This window comes from Cebidichthys violaceus, unplaced genomic scaffold, assembly GCF_023349555.1.
Source record: "Cebidichthys violaceus isolate CVI_PGR_0920_01 unplaced genomic scaffold, fCebVio1.0.p SCAF_12, whole genome shotgun sequence".
Lineage (NCBI taxonomy): Eukaryota > Metazoa > Chordata > Actinopteri > Perciformes > Stichaeidae > Cebidichthys > Cebidichthys violaceus.
Window position 1 is genome coordinate 9671470 of NW_027176285.1, and position 23305 is coordinate 9694774.

The 23305-nt window shown below is 40.2% G+C and overlaps 1 protein-coding gene across 5 annotated transcripts; it reads right to left on the reverse strand.

Moving 5' to 3' along the window:
- Positions 1-3340: 3340 nt before the first annotated feature.
- On the reverse strand, positions 3341-22612 carry fubp3 (far upstream element (FUSE) binding protein 3). 5 transcript variants are annotated; one of them, XM_068706259.1, is made up of 19 exons: positions 22486-22612; positions 17594-17705; positions 15772-15805; positions 14689-14738; positions 14472-14543; positions 13308-13365; positions 12938-13097; positions 11906-12004; positions 11598-11702; positions 11378-11480; positions 11010-11110; positions 10646-10775; positions 6818-6978; positions 6483-6556; positions 6266-6387; positions 5858-5914; positions 5520-5570; positions 5278-5405; positions 3341-4758 (listed from the first exon to the last, which is right to left on the reverse strand). In XM_068706259.1, exons 1-19 carry the CDS (start codon positions 22579-22581, stop codon positions 4750-4752), a joined length of 1722 nt encoding a protein of 573 aa, XP_068562360.1. In that variant the 5' UTR covers positions 22582-22612; the 3' UTR covers positions 3341-4749. The 5 variants fall into 5 exon arrangements, with proteins under 5 accessions (XP_068562360.1, XP_068562359.1, XP_068562361.1 ...); XM_068706258.1 differs by having other exon boundaries at positions 6266-6390; XM_068706260.1 differs by lacking the exon at positions 5858-5914 and having other exon boundaries at positions 6266-6390.
- Positions 22613-23305: the final 693 nt, after the last annotated feature.

Below are 23305 nucleotides of genomic sequence, written 5' to 3' on the forward strand. Positions count from 1 at the left end.
AATTGAATTGGGGTAACGCATGGATTTGATTTGCTTATTTATGCATTAACCTATGGCATTATCTGGAGCTAGTAAAGCCGCGGGCATGTCAGCAATAGCAAATCATCCTGCTTAGCTGTTCCATTGTAAAACAATTTAAGCTATTATTCTGTCCATTTAAAGCTTATCAATTTAATGTGGATGATTGACAATTATTGCACAATGAATGCGGTAATTGTTTTATTTCAAAGAGCTGGTGGGAAACCTATCAAAGAAAAGCGTTTGTTTGCGGATAAATAGCGGAGTTTAACGCCAATCAGGGGAAAAGAAAACGTGGGGAGAAAGGACTCGGTCATGTCAAAGTAATCCATGTGAACGTTTAAACTTTAATGACAAAATAACTTAAAGTAAAAGACGCATTTATAAATAAAATAAGATTAAAAATAATTTGTCCTTCTAAAATAATGATCCCCGATAAAACACATGTGGCTAAAAATCCTAGTCACATTATGAATCAGTGACTCAGACACACACGCATGCACACACGCACGCGCGTACACACACACACCTCTGCAAACTGCAGTCATCCAACCAGCTGGGAGGAAAGAGTGCGGAGTCTCTGGGGATCCTCCGCAGGGTCATTAAAAACAGATTAAGGTAGCTGCCACAGTGTGGAGGAGACTGAAGATCGGCTCATCTGTTGCAAAGGTGAGAGAGGTGGTGGTGGAAGCCCCCCCCCCCCTAAAAGAGCGTTTTCTCCACCCTCCCTTGTTGGACGGCGCAGGGGGGAGTCAGGACACCTGCTTGATGTAGAGGAGTCGTTTACCTAAATTTACACAGCGAGGAGAGCGGGTTTTAAATTGTTTAGCCGAAAATATTGAATTGGAAAAGTGGATCCATCCTCTCCAACAATTAAAAAATTATCACTCAGTTCAAAGCAAAAACACCAGTGGCGAAAAGTAACTAAATACAATAACTCAAGCATGAACTCAAATACAATAACTCAAGCACAATTCTGTGGTACTTGAGTAATTTCATTTCTACTTTATACTCACACTGTGCTTTATACTCTGACAGCTTTAATTACTGCCAATTCAAAGTATTACGGGAATACAAAATATAATAAGCTGATCATTTATTATTTAATGTTATAGATTATAATTAGCTCCAACTTTACAAGCTGCAACATTGGGGATAAACATTAATGCATCAACAATTAGAATAAAAGAATGTGTTTTTCAAAAATGGGCCATTATACTTCTGGTACTTTTAAATATATTTTGATGCTAATACTTTTCTACTTTTAATACAATTGTGTTTGCATGACTTGTGACAAAGTCTTTCCATTTTGTGTTATTGCTACATTTACTAAAAGATCTGAATACTTCTTCCACTGCTCTTTAATATACAGACAATCTAAACAGATCAATAAAACTCATTGAGAAAACCCTCCGAATAGTATAAAGAAGAGTTATTTAAGTGATGCAGCGTATGGGCCTCAGTGGTCCAAGTTGGTGATAAATGTATTTAAAGTGTCAAAAGTAAAAGTACTCATTGTGCAGACTGGCTCCTTCCATCAAGTTATAGTACTGTTTTATTGTTGCTTTATGTATTATATTTTATAAGCTGATCAAATATTTTTAAAGCAATAATTCAACTTAATTTGTAACTATCGCTGAAAAAAAATGTATTAAAGCAATAAAACGTGCAATATTTCTCTCATTGTTTTAGTAGAGTACAAGACTAAAGTAGCAGGAAATGCAACTTAAAGTAAAGAACAAGTTCATCACTTGAGTAAAACCATTGAACGCAACACAAAAACTGCAGTTCATCCAATTTAAAGAATGAGTTTGAATCATCCTTTAAAAAACAGCTAAATAGATTTTTTTATTTCCCTGCAACAACTTTTTAAAGTTTATAATATTCTTGCTCTGTATGTTTAGTAATTTTTAAAGTATTTAATTGCATGATGTTCTATATTGTGTCAATAGTCAAGTCAAATTAGCATAACACCAAATTTGCCCTAAAGGGTTTCCCAAATGAGAAACACTGTCCTCCTCTAAACTCCTATTTGTATGGAGGATGGTTGACATGCTGCAGCATAAAATAACCCCCGATGGAGCAAAGGTGTACGAGTAAAGTCTATATGAATAATAATCGTGCCTCTCAATCTCCGTCTGCGAATGATCCCGGAACAACTAAATCATTAGACGGCCACAATGGACCACCAGGTCAGAAGTGTCCACGGGGACGCGGCCCTAAAAAGAAGGAAGAGGATCAAAATCAAGGGCTGGATTTGGAAACAGCTGCACTGCATCAATGCAGTGGACGGTATGGGGCCGCGCAGGGTCCACTGTGGAAGGAGTCCCCCTGCTGAGTGCAAAGATGTGCAGTGACAAAGCTGGAGGGGGGTCTGGAGGGGGTGGAGAGGGACAAGACAGGAGAGCTGAGGGATGACGTGCTGCTGCTGGAAGTGGACATCTAACATGTGCAAGAAGGGAAAGCATGGAAATGATACATGGATTGTTTAGGGAGCAATGAGACACGTTGGTGTAGGAAATCGGCTACTACTGAGCAATGAGGAGAGCGAAATCAATCACGAAACAGTTCATTTTGAGAAACAAACACAATTTTGTAGAGGTGCAAACTGGAAACATGAGAATAGAGTCAACATTCAATTTATATAATGGCAATCGTCACACCTGATTTAGACTCACCCAACAGGTCCAGAGTGGAATGCCGATACTAGATAGAATATGAAATATTGTGTTTGTATAGCAGAAGCCCCAAATAAAGCCAGGCTTAAATAATTAAGGACAATCATATATGTTGACTGACAATTTCAACACAAGTTTTTTGCTTCACGTAAAGAAGACTGGCTGATAGATTAGGACTAAAACTCTCCAAAAAATAAAGCAGCAAGTAAAGAACATCTCTAACTATTTTAATCTGCAAACCAGGAACAATTGTGCCATTTATTTGAAATATTAAACGACATGTATGTGATAGGTTTGACTGTGTTGAAATATGCATTTGCTGTTTTTCTGGCAGCCCTGTGGTGATAGAATCCAGCTTCATGTGTACTTTAATGTTAAAACTATATTAACCTTTAAGGGAAGTGCTGCAGTTAACATTGAGAACTTGTAACTAGTTTACATCAACCACAAGAGAGGCTTGTGGAAAGTTTATTTGAATACGAGAACTGGAAATAGACTAAAAACATAAAACATGAAAACAGTTGGCCTATATAAACATGTATATATATATTCTCCATGTATCATCTCACGGTTTGTCAGAATAGAAAAGACATAATGTTGATAATGTCATGAAACTGAAAATCAGCTCAACAGTACACAATAAAGGTAGTCTGGATGTTTTTAATACATGTTAACTGTACACAAAGGAAAGAAAACACCATAATTAGACATTTTGAAATTATATCCCTTTTCATTAAGAAATGACGTTAATACCAGAATCATTTTTCCATAATGATGCATCATTTATATTAGCTCACACAAGGAAATAAAAAATTAATTAAAAAGTTATTAGCATTGGACTGAGTCCAACGCCCCACTGAGTCCACAGTGAGGGCTCAGTGGGGCGTTGGTGAACTGGGAGGTACCAAATAAGACAGTTTTTGATCATAATACTTAAAACATAAAAATACTATATTAATTATTACACAGGTAGAAGTACAGAGGCTTAGCAGTCTTGAATAGTTCAGGTACAGAACATACACAAAAATCTATCACTTATTTTTCTTCATAACAAGATGCAACATCAAATTTCAAATCACACATTCACAATCTTTGAACATTTTCAGTATGAAAACAGAACAGAAAAAGAGGGACAATTCTCCTGCTACACTGATCACAGGAAAAAAATAATTTTATATAAGTATATATATATGAAACATATATATTTTAAATTAACAGTCAAATATATGAGCATATATACATAGTTTTACAAGGTAGCAAAGGCAAAAAAGCTATTTGCAACATCCCCCTAAATCCTATCATAACAGATAATTGTAATACATTATCTATGACATTTCCATTTGAAAAAAACAAAATAACATCTTAAAACTACAAGTTAAAAGTCTGTCAAAATATTAGAGAACCCATCTTTGTTTCAAAAGGGAAATTAGATATTGCACCTTTTTTTAAACCAGAGTACAATAACATGACAATGAAAAACAGCATACAATGCACAACAGGAATTAAATCAGAACTACTGTCGCTGGCCGACATTAATCCTGCTTTTTAAACCGTGTAACAAAAATACATTTCCTGTAACAAAACATCACAGTTTCATTTCACTGAATTATGTAAAAGGAAAACATTTGAACACTCTTTTTTTAAACATCTTATGACAAAATGGTATTCAAGACTGCTAAGCACATAATCATGGTTTCATTTCAAACATAACTAGAAAAAATAGATCATATTGCCTTTTGAAATGTTACAACTCTGGTCAGTTTTGGCGGTACAATCTGAGTCAAAGACAGGAAAATATAGAAAAACGAAACAGCTCTCTCAAGTCCAAAAAGGGATCCCAGATACTGTCTATTCAAAATAACAGTGTACACAAGCATTTAGTAACAAATAACTGTTCCTGATTTTTAGAAATATTACTTTATCATATAAGTCATTCTACAGCTAGTGTTTCTCACTAAGAAAAAAAGTTTTCAAGGCGTTGTAAATCTAGAACCCCTCCGTTAAAAAAGGGTTGTTTCCATCCTCAGTGATTCAAGTCTGTCCCCGTCTTCTCTTAATGATCCTGAGAATAAAAACACGTTTGTTCATCATTAACATCACAGCCGATTCCACTCACATTTGTTTGGAGATTTAAAGAGAAATCAGGTGATGCGATATATTTTCTTACTGTCAACCAATCCAACCAGTAAGAACTGTGCCATAGAGCTCCATTGATGGACAACAACTATTGAAACACATTTCCTTTCACAGATTCAATTATTAAAAGTAGTTACAGGTACATTTTCTGTCGAAACCGCTAAATTGCTTCAGCTCTGCTCTTGTTTTTAAAGTCAAAATTGCACAAAATGACTGCTCAAAGCTGTTTGAGGAAGAAACAGCCTTTTAAAAAGATGAATTTAAAAAGGTTTACATCGACAGTAGGAACCAATGGGTTTGGAGCTGACAGCCAAAGTCAGAGTATAAAGTCAAAAAGTATTGAGAAACCGACTAGTATTATTGGTTTTGGTCGTTTTATGGGATTTTTTGGCAATAAGAAAGAATACCAGCCTCCTCCTGATCAATGTGTTCTGCTGGTTGTCACCTGAAGACCCGGGGCTTGTGTTTGCTGAGCGCCCTGGTTGAAGTAGGCCACCGGCTGTCTGTAGAAGTCAACCCAGGCGTTGTAGTCAGGATTAGAGGTCTGCTGAGATCCAGGACCAGCTGTCTGGCCTGAAGGGGAAGAAAACACAACAGTAAGGAAAGAAGCAAGAAGAGCCAGAATCAAATACATGAAGTCAACCTGCAGGTTTGAGCTCATAATGAAACACTTCCACAAGTACTCACCCCAAGCTTTGTTGTATTCAGGAGCAGAGCTCTGGGCTTGGTTTTGCTGACCTGAAAACCCAACAGAGGAAGAGTTCCAATTTTGTTTTGTTTTTTAAAATACAAGTCTTAAACACAGCCTTTCCCCTGTGACTTTTCAGTTTTAGTGAGCAGGGTTTTACACTTAAATTGCAAGCAGGATTCATGCTCATATTTCCAACATGGTGAGTAAATGCATGGCTTCATCAGTCTGAACAAATAACTTGTATACAACAAAAGGATGACTTCAATTTAAACTTCTGTGGAACAAGATTGTGGAATAAAGTGGACGTGAAAACAGAAATATCCTTTTCTCTTGCCTAGCTTTTTATAATACTGCTCCCAGTCCATCTGGCTCGTCTGGGATCCATTGTGACCTGAAACCAGACACAGATAACGCCGCCACAGTTACTGACAGTGGCCTTTGCTTTTCCCTTTTCACCTTCTGCTCTCATCCGTTTCCTAATGATTTCCATCGACAGCGAATTTAAAATTGTCTGAACAGGAAAGAGGTGGTTAGCCACAGCGAGCGTAACCATCTTACCCCAGCCTGCTGGAAACGTTAGATGAAACTAGCCTGGCTACGCTTTCAGAGCCACATTTAAAAAGGCAACAAAATAAATTCTGTTTGTTCCCTCATTGAGCAGAATGATCTAGCTGGGAAAGGATCACATTTCTATTCATATGTGGTCAGGTTGCTTTAGCAGTTCTTGGTGTATTTTACTTACTGTGGTCCTGTTGGCCTTGAGGCTGCCATATTTGAAAAGTTGTACCCCACCCTCCTCCTCCTCCTCCTCCACCTCCTCCTCCTCCTCCTCCTCCTCCACCGGTCATGAAGGTCTGAGCCCCACTTATGTAAAAACAAACAGACAATTCAATGTGAGTAATAAAGTTGACAATTTCTTACGACAACGTGAGGTGGTTTGAGGAGAGGTTGAAGCATACTGTTGAGGAGGAGTGGTTGGTCCTTGGTTGTAGGGATTCATACCGAAGCTGCTGTTGCCCCCCATTCCTGGGCCCTAGAGCACAGAAAAGGGAAGAGGAGGCGAGTGAGGGACCACACTTGTGTTTAAAAAGGGAGCCAACAGGCAAGGTCAGAGGGCAGGGCCAGGCGCTGATGCACTCCATTAAGTCCATTTGATGGATTCTTTATGTTTAACCTCTGGTGACATCCTGCCGGCCACCAGGACCACAGCAACCCGGCAGCTCTCCGCATTGACGTGCGCTCATGAATATCGGGCCAGACAATAGATTTTTGGGGCCTGGGCCAGACCACCTACCCCAATTCTCTCATCGATCAGCTGGCGGGCCTTCTCCAACTGCTGAGGGGTGCCTCGGATGGAGAAGATGCGCACGTTGGGATCGGTGTTGGGCGGCGGGTTTCTCTGCAGCTCCACGTGGGCACGAGACTGCTCTTTGATGTTCTTGATGGTTTCTCCACCTGGGGAAGCAAACAATGCATCGTATTTAACTAGGGCTGCGACTAGCAGGTGTTTTTGTTATTGGTTGATCTGCAGATATAATAATGTCAGAAAATACAGACTATTCAACAGTTCAACAGCCCAAGAGGAAGTTCTCATTAGTTTGACCAACTGTCCAAAACATAAATAAATTTGGTTCAACTACCACAAAAGACAAAGGAAAACAAAAGAATCCTCACATTGAGAACCAGGAACTGGTAAAAAATGGCCTCAACATTTAGAAACTTACTGGCAACTACTTTGATAATCATCCAATTGATTAATAAACTCATCAAACGATCACAAACTGTTTTTGTGCGCGACTCACGTAAGACTTTCACAACACAAATGCTTTGAAACTTTCCGAAACAATAAAAACGATAACGCCTACTTCACGTAGAAGGAAGAAGGGTTTCACTCTCAAGTGCTCTTTCTTCACTCATCACAAAACACCATCATTTGTATGTAGAAAGAAGTGCAACACAAAGACTAACCGTAACTTGCCCAAGTGTGTAATCATCAGTCTGAAGCTGCCTGGAGACGTGAATGCTTGTACAGCATTAATATTTGAATCCATCCATCTAATGCGATATGAACGCAGCATTAAGCCAGTGTGATAGCACTACCTTTAAGAAGACTCCCGGCTTGCGTCTCACCACTTATCTACCATTCTGTGGCAGCATCCATGCAAATCAGGAAACAAAAGGAGACATCTCCTGCACACCTCCCCCCTCCCCCTCCGCTGCGTCAGATGCCAGCTTCCCGACGTGTGGGGAGAGCAATTACACCAGCAGGGAGAAATTAAACATAGCAGGCAGGAGAAAAGGGCCAAAATTGAAGCGTATCCTCCTTCTGGGATATCGTTTGTCTCTTTTACCCTTTTCATTCTTGACTCGGTGTTGTCCTCTGTGATGAGAGGAGGGAGTGAACGGGGGAGCATATAGACGCCACCCCCCCCTCCACAACACCCATCTGAAGGAAAAAAGGCTGAGGGTGCTTCCCGGGGGGACACCGGGGCTGTCCCAACATCAATTACACATTTGTTCACTTGTGGCTGACACTCGGATGACCCCGGCTGACCTGCGAATGAAAACGCTCATCAAAAAGCTCTCCTCCTCCCGGAGCCGATTCCTGGCTGCCAACAGACTGCACAGGGCCCATTAACCCATTGTCAACCAAATGAAACTTCTGCCTTAATGAAGCCATTATGAGCTCTTCTAGTCAGACAGCAGAGTGCAATGAAGACCCCGACTATTCATTTCATGGACTGGGCTGTAGTGAGGGCAGATAATACGGGCCTTATTAATGAGACTGGTTTAGTGAGCTGGAGAAAAGGAGGGGACACAAAAGTGCAACTGGTGACAGCATTCAAGGCAGACCAAATGGACTGGTTAGCTGCTGGTGGGGTGAAACTCTCAGGCCTCGAGGGAAAACAACATTAACAGAATGTGTATCGCGCTAATTCCTAATGCGACGGTAGTGTTTACATCAAACTAGAGCTGGGCAGTACGGTTTAAAATCAATATTATGATGAGAAGAGTATTTTTATATCAATATATAATCAGGAAAGACACGTTTAGTAACTTCCACTAAGAAATAAATAGATTTGCCCTCCAGGATGAATTTGGTTGCAGATTGAGTTTTTCCATAAAAACTCAAACAAGAAAAGGAAAAGTCGTTTGAGTACTTTTCACTACGTTATTTATGTGTTCTATCTTATACTTTGTTCTAGAGCCGACATGATCAGTTAATCAAGCCATTGAACATTAACCGATAATCCATCCATCTATCCGCTTATCCTTTAGAGGGTCACAGGGGGGCGGGGGGGTAGCCGCGTCCCAGCTGTCATTGGGCGAGAGGCGGGGTCCGCCGTGGACAGGTCTCCAGTCTATCACGGAGACTGACAGCCATTCATGCTCACATTCACACCTACGGGACATTTAGAGTCGCCAACCCACCTAAGCTCCATGTCTCTGGACTGAGGAAGGAAACCCACAAATCCCCAATTTGGGATGCCGTCTCTTTCACAAAGACACTTCAACAGGAAGAGCTGGGGCTTGAACCACCAACGCTCTCACATAAAATCTAACTCAACACTTTATTCGTTACATTTTAATTACCATTATTAATATTACGTTGCCAACTAAATTCGTAAAACTACACGTCATAATTTCACAACACGACTCGAATAAAGAACATTTTATTTTGTAGCAGCCGCTCATGGAAGAAGAGATGAAAATCAAGCAGTATAGATGAGTACAGATATATCAAACTGAAACGTGAGAAACCAAGTTTAGCTAATGCAACGTTGGATTTAAAACAATTTGAATCATCAGGGGTATGTCCATGTGTGGAAGTCCATTCTCCACATTAAAAGCAGTAGAGTTTGACAAATCTATGTCAACACATATGGTCCACTTACTAGCTTTCAAAACAAGCAAACTTCAACTTTCAAATGAGCAAACTCCATCCAGTATGAGAAGCGACTGAAAGTCCTGGAAAACCTAGTCCTAGTACGTGGACCTTTGAGTTTAGATTTTTAGTGAAGTTGTTGGATACTTGTTTCGGCTCTTGCACTGAACTCACAGCTGTAATAAAGTGTGAGCAGGTTGGTGGGTGGCTTGATTCATCAAGCTGTGTGTGTGTGTGTGTGTGTGTGTGTGTGTGTGTGTGTGTGTGTGTGTGTGTGTGTGTGTGTGTGTGTGTGTGTGTGTGTGTGTGTGTGTAGGGGGTCAGAACAGAGGGGCAACGGGCTGCATATGGCATCGTAAAGATATTAATCACCGCACCCTTTAAGGGACGGCTGACAGGACCCAGACCCACCACCATCTCCACCATATTGGCCCACTTCATATGCTAATGCGCAGAGAGGGGGACGCAACGCCCAGGTTTATTTGTTTCCCTCGCCCCACTACATGCACAAAAGCCACTTGACATTTCTATTGCCATGTTTTTATCTTAGGTAAAGAGGCCCACTCCGAACCCGCCCACAACTGCACGCACACGCACGCACACACACACACACACACACACACACACACACACACACACACACACACACACACACACACACACACACCTTCCAATGCAATGGTCAATGACTTTTAAATAGCTGGCAATAGAGTGGGCATGAATAGCCAATAAGCTAATTCCTTCTATTCATTCCCTCGCTGCACTCTATTGGGCTGAAAGACCCTCATTAGATGCCAGGCAGCCTTCCACATGATTGAGGGCTGTTATTATGCACCTTTAACAATTAATGTCACATTACACGCATTATCCCCGTCATTAAGCCCTTAGTGAAGCCAATGAATGCCACTTGTGCTGTATACATGAGGCCTGGAGAGAGAATAGGAGGGTGGTCACTCACCCCCCCACCTCTTCTCATCAGTTTCACGCAGAACACCAAACGGCATTCAGTTATTAAAAAGGAAAAAGGCAATCTGGCCATTTGGATATAATCTTATTAAGACCGTTCATATTGATGGACTATTATTTCTCTCAGGCGGCAAGAAACAGATTATACCAGACACGCTCACACTGAAGTCTGTCACAAAAAAAAGTCTCAGCTATAAATACAAAGCACAACCTTACAGCAACAACACGTTGAAACCGAGTTATGAAACTTAATGAAAACATGTTCCTTACCTTTGCCAATCACTAGTCCACACTTATCAGCAGGTACTGCATAGGTCACCTCCTGCAGTCCTCCAGAGCTTCCCATGTTACAGTCACTTCGCCCCCGACGTCCAATTACACCTCCAAATCCATCTCGCTCCTACAGGAAGGAAAGCAGCAACAGTTTTTTTGACATAATCGAGCAGTTTGCAGGAAATTTAGAGATTCTCATTTAATGGATTTTTACCCAGGGCAATCTCCATTTACTATTTTTAAAAGTTGCGTAGAAAACTTTTTATCCTTATTATTAAAATATTGTGTCTTGTTGTTATCCCAATAAAATCGTATTTACTGGAGCGATGTAAACAGAGAGGATGAAAGCAGAAACACAAACCTGAGCAGTCTGGACCAGTTCATTGATGAGGTGGACCGCATGGTGGCAGTGGTCTGGCTGACCCATCACCTGAGCAATTCGGTCAGGACTGACTCCATCATCTGGACGACAAACACAAGGGACACAAAAAGGTCTGTAACTGTTGTTTAAATACAACTCATTATGTAAAAACTTTCAGATTATTGGACTGGAATAAATATCAGCCACCAGATGAGAAACTCAACGTCAAACTTGTTTCTATTCCTGAGGCAACATTATCTGTCTTTAGGGCACAAATACACGTTTCAACATCAATATCATGACCAGTGTTAGGGATTACACATTTCTACTTTACGTGATTGCTAACTTGAGGTCTTGTTTCCTCTTACCTTGTTTGAACTGGATCCGGACCCCCGCATCATTCTGAATCTTCTTGATCATTTCTCCGTTCCTGCCGATGATGATGCCGACAGCAAATCTGGGCACAACCACCTGGACGAAGAGGACAGAGAGAAGAATTCAGAAAATATAGCAAAAATATCAAATGTGATCAAAAATCACATTATCTTAGCCGTCTAACATTTATAGAAGCGGAAGAAAAGCTCTTACATCCAGACTGCTTCCCCCCATTTTGGATCCAAAGTCAGCCCGGCCCACCCTGAAGTCTCCTTGGTCCTTGTCTCGGATGAGCTTTACCACAAGTTCACGGGCTTGCTATGAAGAAGATTGAAAGACAAAATCTTTATTAACACATTCTTTAAAAAAATAAATAAATAATGTGAATCATAAATGTCCAGCAGGAATTCTCGATAAAAACAAAGACTTTCAAATGACTGAAACACTGAAGGTATAAAATGTGTAAAATTGAGTGTAAACTGGCAGCATAGCAGCACACACTGAGCTCCTCTGAGACCGACCTGCACTTTGTGGGGATCCCCAGTGATTCTCAGGGGCTTGTCTGCTCCAGTGGGCATCGGGTCATCCTGAATCATTATCATCTGCACTCCTGTCCTCTCCTGCAGGGGTACAATCAGACCGGAGCAGAAACGCACCATAGAGTTACCCGGGGCTCAAAAGACTGTTCCCGCTGAAGGGAGGAAATTCGGCCACATCTCCAAGAACAGGTTTTATATTTTGATGTAATCTTGGCCATCAAGTTGAATAGCTATGAAGGATGCTTATGTTAGTGCGCGTGCGTGCATGTGTGTGTGTGTGACAGCCGTAGAGCTCACCCCTACAAATACAGACAGAACCCCGACCATAAATGACACCAAAACCATATTTTCTGATGCACTAAACTCACTCCTTGGTTTCTTCAAGTACCGATTAAAGAACCAGGTTTATACTGATTTATAGCCGATTCAAATTCAGAACCAGGTTTAAGGGGGGCTCCCTATTTCAGTTTACTACTATGCCAAGAATGTGGTTTGAATCAGACTTTTTCAAAATGACAAACCATTGCGACACACTTTACGACAGGCCTCATCTATAAATCATGAGAGGGAATTTATGTGGAAATAAACGTTCTTGACCATTTTTACGGCCATTTCCTCATCACGATACATATATCAGAGATAGATACATTTGATAAATGTGTTACTGAAAACATATGTACATTTTAAATGCTTTATAAATACATTCATTTAGACAGATAACAGGCTCTCGTTTTTCTCCTCTCAGTAAAACAAACACATTGTATAACTGTTATAAATAGACTACGATTATTGAGCAATAAAAACATCTAGGCTCCCTCATATGACTAAAAGGTGTACTGCAACTTTAAATCTCAAGTAAAAGATGATGGAAGAAATTCTGCACATTTGGCAACCCTAATAAAACTGTTTTTGTTGCGTTTAGTGCAGTCTGCATGTCCACAATGATAGTGAGTTAAATGTTTAACAGAGTACAGTTCTTGTTTGCGTTTCATTCAGTGTGGTCTACTACCAGACCTGCAGCTGTTTGATGGTCTCTCCTCCTTTGCCGATGACGAGGCCCACTTTGTTGGCGGGGATGAGGATCTGTTGGATGGAGCTGCCGTCCATGTCGCTGTGAAAGCCTGGACCGTACCGACACTGCTCCACAATCTCACTCAGCAGCCTCTTGGCCTGACTGTGTGGTGGGGGAGCAGCAAGAAATACATTTATCACCACAGTTACAAAAGTAAACTCCACTCACATTTGTTTTTGTCAAATGTGAAAGAGGTGTTCAGCTGATTCAGTGACTAATTAAGTGGAGATGTGAAAAGAGATTAGAGTTCATGCCCCCTGTGTCACAACAATAGCGCACACTTTGAGCAAATCTGTCAAAGTTGAGACTTACTCAATGTTCTCTGGGCTTCCAGTCAGCGTGCAGGGCCGGTCCAACATGCCTCCGCTGTCTGGAACAACATCAGCACAACGGTTACAGATACTGCACACACGGAAACACGAGGAGGAAAAAGGTCCAATTGTTGCAAGCTAAAAGACAACTGCAGCTGTTCTTCTGGCTTCTCACTATGCAAACTGCTCGCATGTCATTCTGTGACCTAAGAATTATATCTAAACGTCACACAAATACACAAGTGTGATATTAGACCGAGACACTAGTTGATGACTCAGATGTAAGGTGAGCACAGGTGTCAGAAATACATCTTATTAATTTAACACCAGTATCGATTCGTATGGTTCGCTGCTTCTTCTTCCGCCCGACTCGGATCACTAAGGGTTGGCGTCCCTTCTCAGTCACAGACTCAGAGCTTTTGCGGTATGTTGCACACTCTGGAACCGAGATACAACATTCATCTCAACGTTTTTATGGACACAGCGATGCTCTACAACCAAACCAAAGCTGACGTCACGGAATCACTGAAGTAGCACACTATGAGCTATAACAGGGATTTCTTTAAAGAGAAGTATATGTTATTCATTTGTGAATATGGGCAGCTTGTTATGTTAATTGACATAACAATTCTGTGTTTTACTACAAGGATGCTGCTACAGACAATTTTATTTATTTTCTTGTTGGTTCTCTTTGCAATGCAACCCTCCAGTTGACACATATCTATTTGTTACTAATATTGAATTAATAAAAGATAATGGAAGTAAATTCATCCTTTTATTAATAATGAAACATTACAAATATGCAATGTTTAAAAAAATTGAAAGGCGGCCCTGCTCTCCACTTAGCCACGGTCACCCCAATGTTGAATAATAAATGTTGAATAGCGGGGACTTAAAGTGAAGCCAAATCATTTTAATCTCTTGAAAGAGTAAAACGTCTGAAAGTCATTGTGATAATCTACTATTGCGAAACATTTCCAAAACCACTGCACAAAAGGAGAAATCATAGCAATCTTTAAAAGACCCCATATTCTACAGTTCATGGTTCATGCCTCTCAGTTGAAACATGTTTCTGGCCTCTGAGGAGACACAATGGATATCTTAAAATAATTCACACTTAAAGCAGAAACAAGGGGCGTAGATAACGTCTTTAGTCACAACTCACCTGAAGCAATCTGGATCTTACAACCTGATTCCAGCTGAATTCTTGAGATCTGCTCTCCTCCTTTTCCAATGACTACAGAAGCAGGAGAGACAGTTTAGAAGCCTTTTTGAATTTAGACAGGGGCCTTAAGCAGTGACCCAAAAACTGAGCAGAACGTCAATACTGATGATTACATGAAACATTAATACCGACTATAATGAACTGAAGAGCTACTTACTGAATCCCACCATCTTATCAGGCACATTATAGTCTTCTGTAGCAAGAGCCCTGGAGAGATTAGCACATGATCAATAAAGTATTCTGATTGCTTCTTTTCTCTGATCTAAAACCCAAAGATGTTCAGTTTACGGTCATTGAAGACGTACAAAAACAGAAAATATTCACATTTAAGATGCTGGAACCAGTGAATTTTGGCATTATAGCTTAAAGAAAATAGATTCAAATCATTAACAGAATTGCTGATTAATTTTCAATTGATCAACTAATGGTTTCAGCCCTAAAAATGACGAGTTCCATCGTTGTTTTCTTAAATATACAAACGTTTTCTGGTTCTAGCTTCTTAAAAAGATGTTGCTTTTTTTATATCATGGTAAAAAAAAAAAGCTTGATTCGTTACAGTCACATGGCTGATGAGCACTATTAAATATTTTTTAATCTTCTTTTGATGCTTTTAGGTTGTAAAAGTCCTCTTTCCAAATAAATGGTATTTTGTATGAAGGGTTTGCAACAAAAAGTAATGTTTTGTACATAGAGAAATATAAACTCTGTACAATGATTCAACCACACTGACAATAGAAACAAATCTATTCAATCTAACCACAGAGTAGACTGCAGAGGGCCGAAAGAAAAACAGCAACCCAAAATATTTAGAGCCCAAATGCAAGTACTATTTTGGTTCAATAATGATCAAGGGTCACTTCTGCTTTTCTGGACTGGAAAACACATTTGAAATTGAAGGGTACATGTGTGTTAAAATGGTCACAACAGGAGTCTCCTCCACCACGTAACACTGGGGGGACGTTGACTAAAACGTTTTAATGATTCCATTCTTCTTTTGGGGCAAAACTATTTTGAATGTAAACGATACATTTTGTGTCTGAACTACACAGTTTATACAAGGAAAGACAAAACAGCGTAGTGTACAGTGTATATGCAGGTGAGAAAAGAGGCCACAGTGAGTAAAATGTGACAGGAACAGCTTTGGGTTGAGAGGGTTAAATGAGGCACAGAGAAAACACTAAGAATACAACCAAGTGCATCAAAACGAACAGAAACACAGATGTGAGGAGGCTCTGCTCACCTTTGATGTACCATTGCACCGAGATGGTTCCCTACTGAGAGAGGTGAGAGGAAAGCAAATCAATTAACATGAGAAATAATGTGAGATCACAGATACATAAACAATACTCTAAATATCTGTGAAAGTGACGAAGCAGCGAAATGAAAAAAGGAACGAGTCACGGAGGGGAGCAGATGGATATGGTGCTGCCAATCCTCCGTGTTTGTGTCTGACCCACAGCGGGGGGGCTTCAACCAGCATGGTAATCAGGTCTGTGAGTGTTTGAGTGAGTGTTTCAATCAGAGCCGCTCAGAAAAAAACTGAGGCAGCAGCCGGGTCAGTGGCTGCTGGTCCTGAATTGCATTTTGACGGGTAGCACCAAGCAAGGGTCCTGCAGGGTCAGTGGAGGATGTGCTGCCATGAACGTGAACACCTGAGTTGATATCTAGCAACTTCAAATCAATTTTATGGTCGTTTGCACTGATTTCACTTCCTCTGGAAATGCACCGGGGTTAACGCTTGAGAACGGAACAGCTATGAATATAAAACAGGAGGTGTACCGCGTTTATAAGAGGACAGGGCTGTAAGATAAATGGGAATGCCTCGAGTATATTTGTATACTATACTAAATACTGAGCGCTAACCGCAGCGCTTCAAAGATAACATTTCTGTTATTTCCCCTATATGGTGGGGCAGCCTTCACAGAGAGAAACCGAGGACACGTTGTTGCAAACAGTGCGGCAAACAAACCTAAACCAGAACTGCATTCACTTATTTATGCATGCTTTCAGGGATGAACTATCATACAAACAACTGTGACAAGATAAGAGGACGACGGGATAAATAGTTAGCGTTTCCACTTCATGGACATGAAATCTTTATTTGATACATGTGCGACGGACAGCAAGATAGAATGACACGTTTTTCACGACACTGCAGTGTAAAGATACTCAACACTACATAAAAACACAAAGCCATGGTTTCCCCTGCATAGTTCTTTCTTTTGTTGTGGTTTATTATCCCTCTCTACGGTAATATTTAAGCTAGGGATGCAACAATCCCAGTATCTGCTTTAGGTCAGATACCTTTCTCATGTTATTGTAAAACTACTCCAATAAAACTGCACCAGATACCACAGTGTGCATTGTTATGGACACCTTAAGCCAAGTCTCCACCGCGTACTCTGACAGGGTTCATGACAAGTGAAATTAATGTAAACTATGCTAATTTAACATAAATGATTTGCAAATATTTAGCCTCGAGGATAAAGGGAGAGTTTACACACACACACACACACACACACACACACACACACACACACACACACACACACACACACACACACACACACACACACACACACACACACACACACACACACACACAAAAACCCCCCCCAAAAAACACCTCCAAGTCAAACTGGATCACACTGGGGGAACAGTTTTGTTATGTGTATACTTCGCACTCACTTGTCCAAATCTCATAAATGTATTAATTTAGTTTAGTTTACAGGCTGGCTGATGTCTGTTTTCTTTGAATAAAACCTTTAGGTTGTTTACCAGAAACACTGAGACAGTCCTGACTGAAGAAATGCTCTAACAAGCCAAATGATTGTTATTATTCTATTATCATGGTTTATTTCATTTATGTGCATTTCACAAATTTCACTGACTTTATTCTGTACAAAATCTTTTGTGTGAGAATGTATGACCAGGTCAATAAACTATGATATGAGCCACGCTCAGACTGCTGATCAGTAAAAGTTGAACATAGATCAATACATGAGAACATTCTGCAGACGTGCAAACGTGACATGTATGCGTTGGTACTGAAGGCCTCTTACCTCCATTGTCTAGAGAACGTTTCTGCCCTCCAAAGCCATAGAGGGAGTGGTCTATGACCGGAGGAGAACTGTTCATGTTGGGCATCTGGTCTCCTCCCATCTTGGCTGCCATCTGGAGACACAGAGCAGGAAAACAGACGGAATAAATAAGGTGAGAAGTGGACATGTTATGATATTATCTTTGAACATACTATTCCTTTTCCAAGACAACCTTTCATGAAAAAAGTGACACTCTTTTCTTCTTTGTTCCTTAAAAGCATTGACTTTGCTGTGAAGTCGGGCCTTGACAAAGTCATCTGTAGCAGAGTGTTATTATTTGACAGCAGCTGAAAACTGCACTTTGTACATCGTTACAGCAGCTTGAAGCAGTCTAGACTACCGAGAATCACGTTTACCTAGAAACATGTGTCCGGTCTCACTGACTAAACTAACTTCTTTCACTGACAAATTACACAGATCACCACAGCACACGTCAGTTCCTCAGCAGACTGAATTTGCCAGAAAGTTACAACAGATATGAGTGCTACCCAGAACAAAGACAACTCATACCTTCCAGTTTCAGAGTATGAAGATGAGCAAAGGCAGACAAGAGAGAAAAGACAAGGGATGGCCAAATCCCAAATTTACCTTCAGTGATCTAAAACTATTTTAATTGCCTAATTGATTTTTTTTAAATCTGGAAAATGGATGGATGGAGTTTTGTTCAAAGTGGAATCAAAAGGGTGCCCTTTAAATGTTATGAGCTGTAGTTTGTTTTATTTTAAACTGTGTTATACTGTACTACTTTTGTTTGTCTCAGAATTTAACACGAGTGGATACGATACTAAATCAAGAATTTGACAGATTAGAGTTTACACGGGACACAAGACTCATTAACTAACCGAGGAAAAGCTGTCAAAACGACCACACAAACCATGTCCGACGCAAAACACAGAGGCCTCTCATTATGTCGAAGTTTGTGCAACTTTAGTAAGTTAACCCGACACACTGCAAACTGTGAAGCAACAGAAGCTGCAGTTAGCTTAGCTAGCTAACTTACTATCACAAGTTTGATAGCCTGCAGCTTGACCCGCCATGTGACCATGGCTAATATTTAGTTTAGGCCGAATTCTTAACAACAGCTGTGCTGTCACACAAGCAGCTGTACAAGAACTTTGCCTGCAGTAAATAAAAACTTGGCAAAACGGTTTAAATCAATATCAGCTGTTGGTACTTGACCAGTTTTTACTCTCTGTACCAAAAAAGTCTTGGTCCACACCCACACCTAGTCATGTCATGTAAGAACACAGTACAAGAAAACAATTAATTGATGTTTACGACAAACATTTCGCTACATGTTTGTCTTTGAATGATGGAAAGTGTCCAACCCCCACAAATAATTTCAAGTAGAGTGCAGTTATTTGCGTCACAGAGTAGCTAAACAAACAAAGTATTTCTACTTTCAAAATCATCCACTAGCCAAACTAAAGTAGATACTTGTGTTCTGCAGTGACATTTAAATCTTCAGTTAAGCGGCACGAAAGCACCAACAGCATGTTCCACTACCCGTTAATCTGCCACCTCTGCTTCCATACAAAAGTATAGCATTTCAGAAAATTACACCAAATTGACATCTGTGCCTGACTGGAATCTCTTTCACGATATGAAAATATAGTGACAGCAATTAGAGTCTTCCATCACCTTCGGGGATGATTATCTACTTCAGAGCCCAGCGGTTGAAGTGAGAGGGAATAAGGAGGCAGGAAAGGAAGCAGGTGTGAGGGCTGCTGTTTTCCATGACATCGTTGTAGCCATGTATGTCGAGCAGCCTGAAAACTGACTTAAAATACTCAGGAAAATGCTGAAGACTTTCAGTTTAATTAGTTTCACTCCGAGTTATATTTCACTACAGCTGAGCAGATACCAGAGAAATATCTCCCAAATCACCCTATTTATAAGGCGTGTCCAGAATAGTATGGGTGTAGCTTATTGGATTTTACCGTATTTGTATCGACATGTTGAATTATCTTGTTGAATCTTGCTTCATTAATTACAAACCAAAGTGATTACTGTTGTTCAGATTGCTGCTGCAACATGATTCAATAGACGCTTATCTATTGCTTGTTCAGCGAGAGGCAAATATCAAGTATACCAGCATACACCGAGTTTATTATGAACGCTATGATTCAAACGCATGCATATAGACGGCTGCTCAGTGAGAAAGACTGCTGGAATGCACTTCGTCCATATTAAAACCAACTATATTTAAATAGTCAGCGTCAGCCCTCCATCCTCACCAAGTCAAAAAAAATATCCACAGTGGATTAATCTTAAATGCCACCTTTATGTTTGAGTATGCACAGAGAAAACCCATGTAAAAAATATATATTATTGTTCTGGTTAACTGTGAAAACGACCTGAAAATGCTATTTTTCTTTGCGTAATTTTAAACTGTTTAATATAGACGGAGTCTTAGGTGTACTAATTATTGTCGATTCAGGTCACCAAGACTTGACAGAAATCTTTAAAATAAACTACCTCGATCCTATACGATAAATGAAGTCTTGCCAGCTTTAAGGATCAAAGAACCTAAACTCACTATGACAAATTTGACTTTGTCTGATGCAGATTTACCCGAGTGTAGTGCATAGAAACAAAGATGCATTCGTGTGCACATAAGCATTAGCTACAGAGGCGTCTTGCAGCAGTCAGGTCAAGTACGGTCACGCAGTCTGTTGGATTTTATGTCAAACTGTCCGTAACAAACTATCTTACAGTAGAAACAACTCGATGTTCACTGAGGCCTCTGGGTAAACACTGCTGTGGACTCCAAGACCAACATGTATATAAAAAATATATAAAAATAAAATAAAAAAGTAATAGTTAATAGAAACTAGTCAGATTTCAAATATGTACTTTAATGTCCGATTTATCTAAAAATAACAGAAATGAAATCCTGTGACATGTGGTTACATGGGAACCAAAGTATGTATGGTTTATATTTAGGGTCCGAGAACACCTTGTCCATTGGGTGCTGTGGCACAACTGTTCAGTCACAGAGCTAGACTATTCACTCAATGTGGTCTTCATATAATGCAAGAATTGGTGTGTACGTTTTCATCAGTTTAACAGCAGTTAACATGAAAGACATTGCAAAGCAATTTCAGCTCATGCAGCTTAAAGATTCAAATAGAGAGAACCCGTGACATCTATAACTGCATCTGTGGAGAACAGCTAACATACACATCAGAATAAAGAAGCATTAAAACAAGGCCTGCACTCCCTATCGCTCAGACTTCTGCTACATCAACATCATATGATAAACATGCATGACTTCCCTTTTCTATAAAGTACACAGAGGCATGCAAAAATCCACAATGTAACACCAGCCACGAACACAATATGGCAGATATACATAACTTTTTACGAGGGTTAATATGTGATTCATTCTGATGATAGTCTTTGATTATTAACAGCAGTATCTATGGCCCTTCTGCAATTAATGATGCAAGAGTGAGGTAGATAACCACAACTAAATCCTTCGTAACCTACTTGTTGTTGCAGCTAAGAGGCCGACATGAAGCTTTTTGTTTTAATCTGAGATCTTGTGAATGTGATGTGAAGCATACATGTGAGAAAGTGGAGGAAAGAGGATTTAATGGAGGGATATAAAAGCAGTCGCATGTACTTGACATGTCATGCTTGTATCTGGGTGTGCTCAAAATTGGACTACATGTTCCCAAATTTACTAACAATGAGCACCAAGCTCAGTATCTGTTATGCAAGATATTAATACACATCTTTTTTTACTATCGTATGAATTACGGGATTAAAACACAGGGACAAACCTGGCTATTAGGGATATAATCTACACAATCTACACAGGGGAAAGATTAACTGTGTGTGACTAAAGTCCAATTCACACTCTATTAACAGCTTTGATCAACTTAATGGTGGTCCAACTACAGTGAACCTCTGTCACGATCTGAAACTAGTAAATATGATGATGATGGTGAACAGGGGGAGCAGTGAAATGAAGACTGAAAGTTTTACATTTTATTTTCTGGTATTTTCCAGGCAGCAGTGGAAAAAAACAAATGTGCTCAACAGGAGTGGAGGGGGGCTTATTTGAACAGATGACGTTACACTACATGGCCTTACTCCAACGCTGCCTTTTGGGACACACAGTGCCACACACGCTAGCTAGCTAGCACCAGTTCCCAGCTAGCTTACTCACATGTATGCTACTACGCAAAAAAACACGCTTCAAGTTTGAAACACGAGCTCGTTGTTAAATGAAAGACGGGGAATCGACGTTAGTATTACACGTGATCACCGTTTAAGCTCTAAGTGCGTCTCTTTAAATGGGGCAACAGCCGGTTACACTAAAGCTAACTCGGGACCAAGAACTAGCAAGCTAACTTTATTGACAGCGTGTCAGGCAGCTCGGTTGATAAGGATTCACGTCTAAACTAAATATTAGCCATGGTCACGTGGCGGGTTCAAGCTGCAAGGTATCAAACTTGTGATAGTAAGTTAGCTAGCTAAGCTAACTGCAACTTATGTTGCTTCACAACAGGTTGCAGTGTGTCGGGTTAACTTACTAAAGTTGCACAAAGTTCGACATAATGAGAGGCCTCCGTGTTTTGCGTCAGACATGGTTTGTGTGGTCGTTTTGACAGCTTTTCCTCGGTTGCTTAATGCGTCTCGCGTCCCGTGTAAACTCTAATCTGTCCTCTCAGCTATGCTGCCTCGGCTACTTATCGTTAGCTTGCTAGCTTGCTGGGTACATGAGGAGTGTGTGTAGTAGGGGGTCCGGGGTGCCCCGACCACAGCCCTGCCCTGTTCCACATGCAAACACGTTGTTTGTGGTCCGAAAGCGCTACACGTGTGTTCGCTGGAGAGCATTTTACCTGTCGGACCCGGCGTATCGTGTCTGCGAAGTCATCTTTCGTTCCGGGCTGAGCCACCGAGGCCTGTCCCTGAACCAGCTCCGCCATCATCATCATCCGCCTCGGCAGCTGAGAGCCACACTTAAAAAAAAAAAAGAAAAAAAAGAACAGCACACGTGCCAAACCAAAGCTCCGCGAGCCAGATGATCTCGCGAGTTGATCTCGCACCACATAGCATATATATACATATATATATATATATATATATATATATATATATATATATATATATATATATATATATATATATGTATATGTATATATATGTATATATATTTTATTTTTTTCCTTTTTTATTTTTTGCTGTCAGAGTTTATATAAAATAGTTTTCATGACTTTTATATGATAATTCAACCACACATAATCCTAATGAAAGAAGATTTTATTGCCGGGTTGTTATTTTAGTTAGATGTGACACATCTGCTGTGTAACTATAGGTATGTTGAAATGTATACTGGCAACTGGAATCTCTGGAATATCTTTGTATGTGTAAATACACCTGGCCAATTAATTAAATTCTGATTCTGGTATAATTAGGCCAACTAAAGTTGCTATACTTCCCATGCATTGGGGCGGTTGTGACTCAGGGGATTGACCTGGTTGTCCGTAAATCACAAAGGTGGCGGTGTGATCTGTGTTCTGTAATCTTGTTAAAAAAGGAAAAACAAAGAATCACATAAATGTTTTAAACTGACTTTTGCTATGTATATTCCTAACATTGCAAACTGTCTTGTCAAAATAAATAAAAAATCCCATCTGGCACAAAAAAAATGCACATTGA